General features: G+C 56.7%; 1 protein-coding gene across 1 annotated transcript in view; it reads right to left on the reverse strand.

Moving 5' to 3' along the window:
• OGA (O-GlcNAcase) overlaps window positions 1-15,718 on the reverse strand; it is a 194,010-nt gene that overhangs the window by 41,387 nt on the left and 136,905 nt on the right. Inside the window, exons 11-13 of the mRNA XM_068264825.1 lie at window positions 10,257-10,342; window positions 9,389-9,493; window positions 2,949-3,037 (exon numbers count right to left, since the gene is read on the reverse strand). Of these exons, the coding sequence (XP_068120926.1) occupies window positions 2,949-3,037; window positions 9,389-9,493; window positions 10,257-10,342 (280 nt within the window). The remainder of the gene's footprint in view (window positions 1-2,948; window positions 3,038-9,388; window positions 9,494-10,256; window positions 10,343-15,718) is intronic.

Raw genomic sequence — 15,718 nt, forward strand, 5'->3', positions numbered from 1 at the left:
TGCATGAGACAAGCATACACTCAGCAATAGTCCAGCCTGTGGGACAGGAGCCCTCCTACCATCCTGCAGGAGACAAGCATACACTCAGCAATAGACCAGGCTGTGGGACAGGAGCCCTCCCACCATCCTGCAGGAGACAAGCATACACTAAGCAATAGTCCAGGCTGTGGGACAGGAGCCCTCCCACCAGCCTGCAGGAGACACGCATATACTCAGCAATAGTCCAGGCTGGGGGACAGGACTCCTCCCACCAGCCTGCAGGAGACACGCATACACTCAGCAATAGTCCGGGCTGTGGGACAGGACTCCTCCTACCATCCTGCAGGAGACAAGCATACACTCAGCAATAGTACAGGCTGTGGGACAGGACTCCTCCCACCATTCTGCAGGCGACAAGAATACACTCAGCAATAGTCCAGGCTGTGGGACAGGAGCACTCCTACCATCCTGCAGGAGACAAGCATACACTCAGCAATAGTCCAGGCTGTGGGACAGGACTCCTCCCACCAGCCTGCAGGAGACAAGCATACACTCAGCAATAGTCCGGGCTGGGGGACAGGAGCCCTCCGACCATCCTGCAGGAGACAAGCATACACTCAGCAATAGTCCAGCCTGTGGGACAGGAGCCCTCCTACCATCCTGCAGGAGACAAGCATACACTCAGCAATAGTCCAGGCTGTGGGACAGGAGCCCTCCCACTATCCTGCAGGAGACAAGCATACACTAAGCAATAGTCCAGGCTGTGGGACAGGACTCCTCCCACCAGCCTGCAGGAGACAAGCATACACTCAGCAATAGTCCAGCCTGTGGGACAGGAGCCCTCCTACCATCCTGCAGGAGACAAGCATACACTCAGCAATAGTCCAGGCTGTGGGACAGGAGCCCTCCCACTATCCTGCAGGAGGCAAGTATACACTAAGCAATAGTCTAGGCTGTGGGACAGGAGCCCTCCGACCATCCTGCAGGAGACAAGCATACACTCAGCAATAGTCCAGCCTGTGGGACAGGACTCCTCCTACCATCCTGCAGAAGACAAGCATACACTCAGCAATAGTCCAGGCTGTGGGACAGGAGCCCTCCTACCATTCTGCAGGAGACAAGCATACACTCAGCAATAGTCCAAGGTTGTGGGACAGGACTCCTCCCACCAGCCTGCAGGGGACAAGCATACACTCAGCAATAGTCCAGGCTGTGGGACAGGAGCCCTCCCACCAGCCTGCAGGAGACAAGCATACACTCAGCAATAGTCCAGGCTGTGGGACAGGACTCCTCCCACCAGCCTGCAGGAGACACGCATACACTCAGCAATAGTCCGGACTGTGGGACAGGACTCCTCTCACCATCCTGCAGGAGACACGCATACACTCAGCAATAGTCCAGGCTGTGGGACAGGAGCCCTCCCACCATCCTGCAGGAGACAAGCATACACTCAGCAATAGTCCGGGCTGTGGGACAGGACTCCTCCCACCAGCTTGCAGGAGACAAGCATACACTCAGCAATAGTCCGGGCTGTGGGACAGGACTCCTCCCACCAGCCTGCAGGAGACAAGCATACACTCAGCAATAGTCCAGGCTGTGGGACAGGACTCCTCCCACCAGCCTGCAGGAGACAAGCATACACTCAGCAATAGTCCAGCCTGTGGGACAGGAGCCCTCCCACCATCCTGCAGGAGACAAGCATACACTCAGCAATAGTCCGGGCTGTGGGACAGGACTCCTCCCACCAGCCTGCAGGAGACAAGCATACACTCAGCAATAGTCCGGGCTGTGGGACAGGACTCCTCCCACCAGCCTGCAGGAGACAAGCATACACTCAGCAATAGTCCAGGCTGTGGGACAGGACTCCTCCCACCAGCCTTCAGGAGACAAGCATACACTCAGCAATAGTCCAGCCTGTGGGACAGGAGCCCTCCTACCATCCTGCAGGAGACACGCATACACTCAGCAATAGTCCAGCCTGTGGGACAGGACTCCTCCCACCAGCCTGCAGGAGACAAGCATACACTCAGCAATAGTCCAGGCTGTGGGACAGGAGCCCTTCCACCATCCTGCAGGAGACAAGCATACACTCAGCAATAGTCCAGGCTGTGGGACAGGACTCCTCCCACTAGCCTGCAGGAGACAAGCATACACTCAGCAATAGTCCAGACTGTGGGACAGGAGCCCTCCTACCAGCCTGCAGGAGACAAGCATACACTCAGCAATAGTCCAGCCTGTGGGACAGGACTCCTCCTACCATCCTGCAGGAGACAAGCATACACTCAGCAATAGTCCAGCCTGTGGGACAGGAGCCCTCCTACCATCCTGCAGGAGACAAGCATACACTCAGCAATAGTCTAGGCTGTGGGACAGGAGCCCTCCCACCATCCTGCAGGAGACAAGCATACACTCAGTAATAGTCCAGGCTGTGGGACAGGAGCCCTCCCACCATCCTGCAGGAGACAAGCATACACTCAGCAATTGTCCAGACTGTGGGACAGGAGCCCTCCCACCATCCTGCAGGAGACAAGCATACACTCAGCAATAGTCCAGGCTGTGGGACAGGAGCTCTCCTACCATCCTGCAGGAGACAAGCATACACTCAGCAATAGTCCAGGCTGTGGGACAGGAGCCCTCCTACCATCCTGCAGGAGACAAGCATACACTCAGCAATAGTCCAGGCTGTGGGACAGGACTCCTCCCACCACCCTGCAGGAGACACGCATACACTCAGCAATAGTCCAGGTTGCTGTTATGAGACACAGGAAAAGTGTAAGGAATAGAGGCACAGTGCATGCACTGTAAATTACTTTTCTCCTGTGTCCCTGTCACTTGCAGTAGCCAGTCACATTCTGACAAACTTGGACTAGTCCATCTCCTCACACCACATGTGATATCATCCTACAGTCCAATCATTAGTAGAATAGGGATTATAATCCAGTAGATGGAAATGTACAGACTATACTTACTTATCACCGACCAGGTCAGGCTGACCCTCAAAAGGCACGTCCTCCATGGCATCGTCATACATCTCTCTGCAGATTCTGTACACAGAGGCCTGGAAAACACAAAACGCTGCTGTTACTGCTGGTCCAATCACTGCCCAGGGCTGGCGTCACACCCGAAGCGGTATGGAGACTATGCTGCTGTTACTGCTGACTCCGATCACTGCCCTGGGCTGGAGTCACACCAGAAGCAGTATGGAGACTATGCTGCTGTTACTGCTGACCCCGATCACTGCCCAGGGCTGGCGTCACACCAGAAGCAGTATGGAGACTATGCTGCTGTTACTGCTGACCCCGATCACTGCCCAGGGCTGACGTCACACCAGAAGCGGTATGGAGACTATGCTGCTGTTACTGCTGACCCCGATCACTGCCCAGGGCTGGTGTCACACCAGAAGCAGTATGGAGACTATGCTGCTGTTACTGCTGACCCCGATCACTGCCCAGGGCTGGCGTCACACCCGAAGCGGTATGGAGACTATGCTGCTGTTACTGCTGACCCCGATCACTGCCCAGGGCTAGAGTCACACCAGAAGCAGTATGGAGACTATGCTGCTGTTACTGCTGACCCCGATCACTGCCCAGGGCTGGAGTCACACCAGAAGCAGTATGGAGACTATGCTGCTGTTACTGCTGGTCCAATCACTGCCCAGGGCTGGCGTCACACCCGAAGCGGTATGGAGACTATGCTGCTGTTACTGCTGACTCCGATCACTGCCCTGGGCTGGAGTCACACCAGAAGCAGTATGGAGACTATGCTGCTGTTACTGCTGACCCCGATCACTGCCCAGGGCTGGCGTCACACCAGAAGCAGTATGGAGACTATGCTGCTGTTACTGCTGACCCCGATCACTGCCCAGGGCTGGCATCACACCAGAAGCAGTATGGAGACTATGCTGCTGTTACTGCTGACCCCGATCACTGCCCAGGGCTGGCGTCACACCAGAAGCGGTATGGAGACTATGCTGCTGTTACTGCTGACCCCGATCACTGCCCAGGGCTGGCGTCACACCAGAAGCGGTATGGAGACTATGCTGCTGTTACTGCTGACCCCAATTACTGCCCAGGGCTGGCGTCACACCAGAAGCAGTATGGAGATTATGCTGCTGTTACTGCTGACCCCGATCACAGCCCAGGGCTGGAGTCACACCAGAAGCAGTATGGAGACTATGCTGCTGTTACTGCTGACCCCGATCACTGTCCAGGGCTGGTGTCACACCAGAAGCGGTATAGAGACTATGCTGCTGTTACTGCTGGCCCCGATCACTGCCCAGGGCTGGAGTCACACCAGAAGCGGTATGGAGACTATGCTGCTGTTACTGCTGACCCCGGTCACTGCCCAGGGCTGGCGTCACACCCGAAGCGGTATGGAGACTATGCTGCTGTTACTGCTGACCCCGATCACTGCCCAGGGCTGGTGTCACACCAGAAGCGGTATGGAGACTATGCTGCTGTTACTGCTGGTCCAATCACTGCCCAGGGCTGGCGTCACACCAGAAGCGGTATGGAGACTATGCTGCTGTTACTGCTGGTCCAATCACTGCCCAGGGCTGGAGTCACACCAGAAGCGGTATGGAGACTATGCTGCTGTTACTGCTGACCCCGATCACAGCCCAGGGCTGGCGTCACACCAGAAGCAGTATGGAGACTATGCTGCTGTTACTGCTGACCCCGATCACTGCCCAGGGCTGGCGTCACACCAGAAGCAGTATGGAGACTATGCTGCTGTTACTGCTGACCCCGATCACTGCCCAGGGCTGGCGTCACACCAGAAGCAGTATGGAGACTATGCTGCTGTTACTGCTGACCCCGATCACAGCCCAGGGCTGGTGTCACACCAGAAGCAGTATGGAGACTATGCTGCTGTTACTGCTGACCCCGATCACTGCGCAGGGCTGGCGTCACACCAGAAGCGGTATGGAGACTATGCTGCTGTTACTGCTGACCCCGATCACAGCCCAGGGCTGGTGTCACACCAGAAGCAGTATGGAGATTATGCGCCCTGTTCCACTTGCAAGCGAAATTGCATTTGTGCAAGCTTCTTTTTCCACTTGTGGCGATTGCGACATGAGCCGTCGGGAGTGAAACGCAATCGAACCAATTATCGTGCAGCCCGATGCTTGCGGTAAATCGAAACACGCTAATGGAAATGTGCAACGGGATTTCCATGTAAATCACGGAGCAATAGTGATCGGCGGCTCGCGGAAAAGGGTCTGAAGGGTTGGCTCACACTGGAGCGGATGCAGAACCAAAACGGTAAGGGCATCCGCGAGGCAGATGAGTCCCGTCCGTTCTGCATCCACATGTAACAATTTTCCCCGTCCGCACTGCACGTCTGCATCGCCGCTCGCCTGTCCCCGCCGCCGCCTCTCGCCTGTCCCCGCCTCTCGCCTGTCCCCGCCGCCTCTCGCCTGTCCCCGCCGCCTCTCCCCTGTCCCCGCCGCCGCCTCTCCCCTGTCCCCGCCGCCGCCTCTCCCCTGTCCCCGCCTCTCGCCTGTCCCCGCCGCCTCTCGCCTGTCCCCGCCGCCTCTCGCCTGTCCCCGCCGCCGCCTCTCGCCTGTCCCCGCCGCCGCCTCTCGCCTGTCCCCGCCGCCTCTCGCCTGTCCCCGCCGCCTCTCCCCTGTCCCCGCCTCTCGCCTGTCCCCGCCGCCGCCTCTCGCCTGTCCCCGCCGCCGCCTCTCGCCTGTCCCCGCCGCCGCCTCTCGCCTGTCCCCGCCGCCTCTCGCCTGTCCCCGCCGCCTCTCCCCTGTCCCCGCCTCTCGCCTGTCCCCGCCGCCGCCTCTCGCCTGTCCCCGCCGCCGCCTCTCGCCTGTCCCCGCCGCCGCCTCTCGCCTGTCCCCGCCGCCTCTCGCCTGTCCCCGCCGCCTCTCACCTGTCCCCGCCGCCTCTCACCTGTCCCCTCACCTGTCCCCTCACCTGTCCGCGCCGCCTCTCACCTGTCCCCGCCGCCTCTCACCTGTCCCCGCCGCCTCTCACCTGTCCCCGCCGCCTCTCGCCTGTCCCCGCCGCCGCTCGCCTGTCCCCGCCGCCGCTCGCCTGTCCCCGCCGCCACCGCTCGCCTGTCCCCGCCGCCACCGCTCGCCTGTCCCCGCCGCCACCGCTCGCCTGTCCCCGCCGCTCGCCTGTCCCCGCCGCCTCTCGCCTGACCCCGCCGCCTCTCGCCTGACCCCGCCGCCTCTCGCCTGACCCCGCCGCCTCTCGCCTGACCCCGCCGCCTCTCGCCTGACCCCGCCGCCTCTCGCCTGTCCCCGCCGCCCCTCGCCTGTCCCCGCCGCCACCGCTCGCCTGTCCCCGCCGCCTCTCGCCTGTCCCCGCCGCCTCTCGCCTGTCCCCGCCGCCTCTCGCCTGTCCCCGCCGCCCCTCGCCTGTCCCCGCCGCCCCTCGCCTGTCCCCGCCGCCCCTCGCCTGTCCCCGCCGCCCCTCGCCTGTCCCCGCCGCCCCTCGCCTGTCCCCGCCGCCCCTCGCCTGTCCCCGCCGCCCCTCGCCTGTCCCCGCCGCCTCTCGCCTGTCCCCGCCGCCTCTCGCCTGTCCCCGTCCCCGCCGCCTCTCGCCCGTCCCCGCCGCCTCTCGCCCGTCCCCGCCGCCTCTCGCCTGTCCCCGCCGCCTCTCACCTGTCCCCGCCGCCTCTCACCTGTCCCCGCCGCCTCTCACCTGTCCCCCTCTTCAGCCTGGAGGCCGGCAAATGCATGCAGCTCTCTATAGGCCGCAGAAGGCCAAGTCTCCCTAGCAACAGAGAGAATATTCATTGGTCCAACATGAACCAATGAGAATTCTCATTTGTCTTCTGCAGCTTATGGTGATCCCCCCTGCAAATACCGGCCACTGGGCTGTGTAGGAGAGAGTAGGGGGAAATACAGGCGGTGAGACTCACATGACAAAACTACACGACTTCCTCTGACTTCACTTAAAGAGAAACTGTGACCAAAAATTGAACTTCATCCCAATCAGTAGCTGATACCTCCTTTCCCATGAGAAATCCATTCCTTTACTCAAACGGATCATCAGGGGGTTCTGTATGGCTGATATTGTGGTGAGACCCATCCCACAGGGTGATGTCAGGACCATGGTCCCAGCAGTTTCCTGTCCGTGAACCTTGCTGCAGTGTTGGAAATACAGCTGTTTCCAAGTGCCAAAAACAAGCAGCTGCTACATCATCTGTCAGCAGTAAAAAAGTCACCATGTGATAAATGTCAGAATGTAAATCGGGGAGAGGAAAGATTTTACAATGGGCAAACACTGACTAAATCATTTATACATAATTATTGTAAAAATGAAGCACTTTTTTTTTTACATTATCTTCACTTGAGTTCCTCTTTAAAAGGAACCCGAGGTGGCAGATAGGTCAGAGGCATGTTCTATGGTCCTCCCCATACCGCTCGGCGACACTCCACCCCCCCCCCCCCCGCGCTGTGACCCCACGAAATTGCCGTCAGATAGTCGCCAATTTCGAGGGGTAGGCGCATCCCTAACAGGAGGAAATGCCCCCTGATACCGATTCTCCTTGCTGAGCCGCCATTGGGCTGTCCTGCCTCTCCCTGGCCATTTCCCACCCCTTCCCCCCACCTCCCTGAACTGTGTGACAGAGCACAGCTTCCAGCGGCGTGACCCCAGGGGTCATGCAAAGTGACTGATACCGGCCATAAGAACATTGCTGGGTGGCAGGGATTGCGGCTACCTGATCCGCCAGCCCACATTTGTGAAATTACTTTATGATATTTTCTCATGAGACAGCACTGCAGATGTGACACCATGTAAAGCAGTCAGTGTACAGCTTGTGTAACGGTGTAAATTTATTGTCCCACCAACATGACTAAACAGACAGCCATTCATGTCTAACCCACTGGCAAAAGAAGTGAGTACACCCCTAAGTAAAGAATGGAACAATTCTGCCCAAAGTGTGAATATTCTTCCCCAGCACAGCTGTATCTCTCAGGTAGGGAGGTCACTAGAGCGTCACAGGGGCCACTGGAATCCTCTTCCCCTCCTCCATGATAAAGCTGGGGATGTTACAGACCCCATGCTCCTTCACCTTCCATATGAGACACGGCACACACACACACACACACACACACACACACACACACACACACACACACACACACACACACACACACACACACACACACACACACACACACACACACACACACACACACACACACACACACACACACACACACACACACATGGCACGCACACACAGGCACACACACACACACCATATGTACACACAAGATAGAAGGAAGTGGAACACCGCTCAACTGCACCGTGTAGAGCAGTGCTGGACCAAAGGCAGCCAGGCCCGGATACTGAAGCAGGATTAGAAAAGATGTGGTCCGCAACAAGTTCTCTACACAGATTCCGTAATTTAATTTAATAAGTGTGCTATGATTAAGGGCCGAATGGCCTGAAACATGTCAGCTTAGGTACTTTATATTTGCTGTAAGGACACGTCCTAAATAAATTACGGAATCTGTGTACCCTACACACACACACACCATATGTACACACACACACACACACACTGTACACACACACCCCCTACACACACACACACTGTACACACACACACACTGTACACACACACACACACACACACACACACACACACACACACACACACACACTGTACACACACACACACACACACACTGTACACACACACACACACACACACTGTACACACACACACACACACACACTGTACACACACACACACACACTGTACACACACACACACACACAGGCACACACACACACACACAGGCACACACACACAGGCGCGCGCACACACACACACACAGGCGCACACACACACACACAGACACTGATACACACACACACACACACACACACACACACACTGATACACACGCACACACACAGGCACGGCACACACACACACAGGCACACACACACAGACACACACCACTACACACACACACACACACACACACACACACACATTTAAGTCTGGAGACGTGCTTGGCCAGTCCAGCACCTTCACCCTCAGTTTCTCTAGCAAGGCAGTGGTCACCTTGCAGGTGTGTTTGGGGTTATGTTGGAATACTGCCCTACAGCCGTTTCTGAAGGGAGAGGATCAGGTGTTGCTTCAGTACGTCACAGTACAACTGTCACATAGTATGACTGTCAAAGAACCTCATAAAAACTAGGAATTTTTTTTAATGCATGTGAAACGAAGTTGTTTTTAGATCTATGCAGACTTAAAAGGTTCAGTTTTATACATAAAGGTTGGTGATAACTGCTGGGGCCACTGAAGACCCTCGGCTTGCATAGAAAGTCTGGAGATGTCCAAAACGTAATATAAATTAGGGGCGTGTCTCTTGTAGGTTTTATTGCTTGTTGGCACAAAACATGAATCACATGACTGAAGTTGGGCTCACCTCATCCTTTGGCAGATAGGGCCGTATGGTGTACACCTTGGAGGTCGGAGTCACGGGGGGTGGCTGAAAAAAAAGGTCATTTGCTCCCTCAATTGGCAGCAAACGCTGTGAAAATAAGAGGAAAAGAAGTCAGTCCGTGAACATCGCAAACAAGGAGGAATACAAAAACACTCCACAATAAAGTCACAGCAACAAAAAAATAGAAGGGAAAACAAAAAATGAAAGAAAAAAAAAAAAGCACCTTGACGGTGTTGTAGGCAGCGGCTCGTCACCGCTCCACACACAGTATGCCCAGCATGCCAATAAGAGGTCGGCTCGAAAAATCAGCCAATCAAGGTAAGAACAGGGCTGTCATGATGCAAAGAGGGTTGGTCTGAAGAGGGTGAACTGTGACGAGAGGAGGCGTGTTGCCATAGCAACCTGACGCAGCATGCAGCGCTGTGCGCACCTGTGGGGGGGAAAAAAACGCTGGCGCATGAAAATCCATGAACAAATCTGCGCTCTGTCCCCAAACCATCCAACCATCGTTCCACATCGATGGCTTATTTCATTTTTTTGCTTCCAGAGCTGCTCCTTTGGTCATGGAATTTCCGTGGTTAGCCAAGCATGCGCAGACGGGCGCAATGAGCAGGCGCTGCACGACCTGTAAAGGAACATTGTGAGATGCCGCTACTCGCAGCGCAAGCGCTGGCGCGTTCGGAAACATGTCTCCTCCACCTGAAAAACAGGATCAAGTCATTTAAACAACAAGGAAAAATGAAGAGGAGGTTGTTCCAGTCCGAGCCGTCAGCAGACCAAGCCTGGCAGCTCCTCAGATGAACATAAAGCGTGAAAATAAAGTCATTGAGCTTTGAATTGGTGTTGATACCTGGAACTCTCCAGCTAGACCTCCTCTAAAGGCCCAGGGCTCTTGGTCTCCACTTAAGAATTGTGCTGAAGATTGACTACGACACCCTGTTGAGATCAGATCCAAGCGGAGAACGTTACATGGAGGGGCTTTCACTACATTTCCAGCAATAACGATTTAAGACGTGGCAAGGACTCACTAACTTCTGTAATAACTGCTAATGTAAGGCTGTAATAATCGCTATTGTAAGGCTGTAATAATCGCTAATGTAAGGCTGTAATAATCGCTATTGTAAGGCTGTAATAATCGCTATTGTAAGGCTGTAATAATCCTGTATGTTTGAAAGACTCCCCCCCCCCCCCCCCCCCTCCCCCCACCAGTAAAAATTCCGAGACGTTCTCCATCTTATGGTCAGTAACGAGGCAAGGGAAGCCTGCACCTAAACTTCTGCCTCATCTCCAGGAATGCACGCCCTACCGGAGACATGGGGATCAGGCACTCCGCCTCTGTGCATTCTGAAGTTGGACTCTGATAGGGCAGGCTTGCCACCAGGTGCTGGATTAGAAAGCCCAAACCCAAGTGAATGTCATGTGCATTACTGCCTAGTACCACCTGCTGGCCCAAAACATATCCAACACCTGCAGTTCCATGTCCAACGCTCCTTATAAGTTACGTGACCTGCAGTTATACAGGCCCGGCTTGTACACATTAGGCAGCCTTGGACATCGGTAGCGTATTTAGTACAAGCAGTCCAAATTCAGAAGATTGCAAATAGCAGGCAGTGTCCCCTGCAGGGACAGGCTGTGCACTCTGGAGGGGAGAGACTCGGCATTTAGGGACAAGCTTCCGTACACACGCTCCATGGTGGAGAAGATCTTTCATGGATAAAGCCTAGATCATGGAATGAGAGACCAACATTATGCAAATCCTGCCACGCCTACAGCTATGAATGCAATAACAGCATTATTACAGCCCTGAGAAGGAATCTGGAGTCTCATTCATGAGTAATCAGAACGTCCCCATCCTGTGTGTGCCACTAGATAGCCTCCGGTCACTATACACTGCCACAGACACTGACGGGCCACTACAGATAGCCTCCGGTCACTATACACTGCCACTGACGGGCCACTACAGACAGCCTCCGGTCACTAAACACTGCCACAGACACTGACGGGCCACTGGATAGCCTCCGGTCACTATACACTGCCACAGACACTGCCGAGCCACTACAGATAGCCTCCGGTCACTAAACACTGCCACAGACACTGACGGGCCACTACAGATAGCCTCCGGTCACTATACACTGCCACTGACGGGCCACTACAGACAGCCTCCGGTCACTAAACACTGCCACAGACACTGACGGGCCACTGGATAGCCTCCGGTCACTAAACACTGCCACAGACACTGACGGGCCACTACAGATAGCCTCCGGTCACTAAACGCTGCCAGACACTGACGGGCCACTACAGACACTGACGGGCCACTACAGATAGCCTCCGGTCACTAAACGCTGCCACAGGCACTGACGGGCCACTACAGACACTGACGGGCCACTACAGATAGCCTCCGGTCACTAAACGCTGCCAGACACTGACGGGCCACTACAGACACTGACGGGCCACTACAGATAGCCTCCGGTCACTAAACGCTGCCAGACACTGACGGGCCACTACAGACACTGACGGGCCACTAGATAGCCTCCGGTCACTAAACACTGCCACAGACACTGACGGGCCACTACAGATAGCCTCCGGTCACTAAACGCTGCCAGACACGGACGGGCCACTAGATAGCCTCCGGTCACTAAACACTGCCACAGGCACTGATGGGCCACTACAGACACTGACGGGCCACTACAGATAGCCTCCGGTCACTAAATGCTGCCACAGACACTGACGGGCCACTACAGATAGCCTCCGGTCACTATACACTGCCAAAGACACTGACAGGCCACTACAGACAGCCTCCGGTCACTAAACGCTGCCACAGACACTGACGGGCCACTACAGATAGCCTCCGGTCACTATACACTGCCACAGACACTGACGGGCCACTATAGCCTCTGGTCACTATACACTGCCACAGACACAGACGGGCCACTACAGACAGCCTCCGGTCACTAAATGCTGCCACAGACACTGACGTGCCACTACAGATAGCCTCCGGTCACTATACACTGCCACAGACACTGATGGGCCACTACAGATAGCCTCCGGTCACTAAACACTGCCACAGACACTGACGGGCCACTAGATAGCCTGGTACCTGGTAACATGACTGGCAGCACATGGGGCCTGGTGGAGTATAGCCTGGGGGCACATGGAGGATGTTGTAACTGGTGGAGAATAGCCTGGGGACACACGGAGGGGGATGCTGTACCTGGTAACATGACTGGCAGCACATGGAGGCTGGTGGAGTATAGCCTGGGGGCACACGGAGGGAACGCTGTACCAGGTGCAGTATATCCTGGGGGCATACAGAGGAGGATGCTGTCACAGGTGCAGCATAGCCTGGGGGCACACAGAGGAGGACGCTGTACCAGGTGCAGTATAGCCTGGGGGCACACGGAGGGAACGCTGTACCAGGTGCAGTATAGCCTTGGGGCACACGGAGGAGGACGCTGTACCAGGTGCAGTATAGCCTGGGGGCACACGGAGGGAAAGCTGTACCAGGTGCAGTATAGCCTGGGGGCACACGGAGGGAACGCTGTACCAGGTGCAGTATAGCCTGGGGCCACACGGAGGGAACGCTGTACCAGGTGCAGTATAGCCTGGGAGCACACGGAGGGAACGCTGTACCAGGTGCAGTATAGCCTGGGGGCACATGGAGGGAACGCTGTACCAGGTGCAGTATAGCCTGGGGGCACACGGAGGGAACGCTGTACCAGGTGCAGTATAGCCTGGGGGCACACGGAGGGAACGCTGTACCAGGTGCAGTATAGCCTGGGGCCACACGGAGGGAACGCTGTACCAGGTGCAGTATAGCCTGGGGGCACACGGAGGGAACGCTGTACCAGGTGCAGTATAGTCTGGGGGCACATGGAGGGAACGCTGTACCAGGTGCAGTATAGCCTGGGGGCACACGGAGGGAACGCTGTACCAGGTGTAGTATAGCCTGGGGGCACACGGAGGGAACGCTGTACCAGGTGCAGTATAGCCTGGGGGCACACGGAGGGAAAGCTGTACCAGGTGCAGTTTAGCCTGGGGGCACACGGAGTGGAACGCTGTACCAGGTGTAGTATAGCCTGGGGGCACACGGAGGGAACGCTGTACCAGGTGCAGTATAGTCTGGGGGCACACGGAGGGAAAATTGTACCAGGTGCAGTTTAGCCTGGGGGCACACGGAGTGGAACGCTGTACCAGGTGCAGTATAGCCTGGGGGCAAACAGAGGGAACGCTGTACCAGGTGCAGTATAGCCTGGGGGCACACGGAGGGGGGACGCTGTACCAGGTGCAGTATAGCCTGGGGGCACACGGAGGACGACGCTGTGCCAGGTGCAGTATAGCCTGGGGGCACACGGAGGGAACGCTGTCACAGCTGCAGAAAAGCCTAGGGGCACACGGAGGGAACGCTGTACCAGGTGCAGTATAGCCTGGGGGCACACGGAGGGAACGCGGTCACAGGTGCAGTATAGCCTGGGGGCACACAGAGGGGGACGCTGTACCAGGTGCAGTATAGCCTGTGGGCACACGGAGGGAATGCTGTAACAGGTGCAGTATAGTCTGGGGGCACACGCAGGGGGACGCTGTACCAGGTGCAGTATAGCCTGGGGGCACACGGAGGGGGACGTTGTACCAGGTGCAGTATAGCCTGGGGGAACACGGAGGGAACGCTGTACCAGGTGCAGTATAGCCTGGGGGCACACGGAGGGAATGCTGTACCAGGTGCAGTATAGTCTGGGGGCACACGCAGGGGGACGCTGTACCAGGTGCAGTATAGCCTGGGGGCACACGGAGGGGGACGTTGTACCAGGTGCAGTATAGCCTGGGGGAACACGGAGGGAACGCTGTACCAGGTGCAGTATAGCCTGGGGGCACACGGAAGGAACGCTGTCACAGGTGCAGAATAGCCTGGGGGCACACGGAGGGAACGCTGTACCAGGTGCAGTATAGCCTGGGGGCACACGGAGGGGGACATTGTACCTGGTGCAGTATAGCCTGGGGGAACACGGAGGGAACGCTGTACCAGGTGCAGTATAGCCTGGAGGCACACGGAAGGAATGCTGTCACAGGTGCAGTATAGCCTGGGGGCACACAGAGGGGGACGCTGTAGCAGGTGCAGTATAGTCTGGGGGCACACGGAGGGAACGCAGTCACAGGTGCAGTATAGCCTGGGGGGCACACAGAGGGAACGCTGTCACAGGTGCAGTATAGCCTGGGGGCACACGGAGGGAACGCTGTACCAGGTGCAGTATAGCCTGGGGGCACACGGAGGGAACGCTGTACCAGGTGCAGTATAGCCTGGGGGCACACGGAAGGAACGCTGTCACAGGTGCAGAATAGCCTGGGGGCACACGGAGGGAACGCTGTACCAGGTGCAGTATAGCCTGGGGGCACACGGAGGGGGACATTGTACCTGGTGCAGTATAGCCTGGGGGAACACGGAGGGAACGCTGTACCAGGTGCAGTATAGCCTGGAGGCACACGGAAGGAATGCTGTCACAGGTGCAGAATAGCCTGGGGGCACACAGAGGGGGACGCTGTAGCAGGTGCAGTATAGTCTGGGGGCACACGGAGGGAACGCTGTACCAGGTGCAGTATAGCCTGGGGGCACACGGAGGGAACGCTGTACCAGGTGCAGTATAGCCTGGGGGCACACGGAGGGAACGCTGTCACAGGTGCAGAAAAGCCTGGGGGCACACGGAGGGAACGCGGTCACAGGTGCAGTATAGCCTGGGGGCACACAGAGGGGGACGCTGTACCAGGTGCAGTATAGTCTGGGGGCACACGGAGGGGGGGCGCAGTCACAGGTGCAGTATAGTCTGGGGGCACACGGAGGGAACGCGGTCACAGGTGCAGTATAGCCTGGGGGCACACGGAGGGGGACGCTGTACCAGGTGCAGTATAGTCTGGGGGCACACGGAGGGAACGCGGTCACAGGTGCAGTATAGTCTGGGGGCACACGGAGGGAACGCTGTAACGGTAACAAGGCCTGAATGAATGTGACTTCAGATTCCTTACAAAGCCCAGAACATTGTACACTGCCTAGCTAAGCAGATGAGTGCTAGCGGCTGCAGAGCGCATCTTGTCCGTCCAATAGCAGTATGTGCTCACGCCTCTCCCATCTCTGCACAATGAGGAAGACACAATAGAGTCATTAGTAAGCAAGAAAATAAAAAAATAAGGACACAATTCCTGTGCAAAGGACTGAGAGCAGCCAGGACTCCTCCCACCCATTTACCAATCACAACAAATCAATGCTGGAGCATAGATGTGATCACCATATAGATTCACAGGGCAACTCCACAACACATGCCAGGG

Source organism: Hyperolius riggenbachi, unplaced genomic scaffold (genome assembly GCF_040937935.1).
Source record: "Hyperolius riggenbachi isolate aHypRig1 unplaced genomic scaffold, aHypRig1.pri scaffold_171, whole genome shotgun sequence".
In the NCBI taxonomy this organism is placed as follows: domain Eukaryota; kingdom Metazoa; phylum Chordata; class Amphibia; order Anura; family Hyperoliidae; genus Hyperolius; species Hyperolius riggenbachi.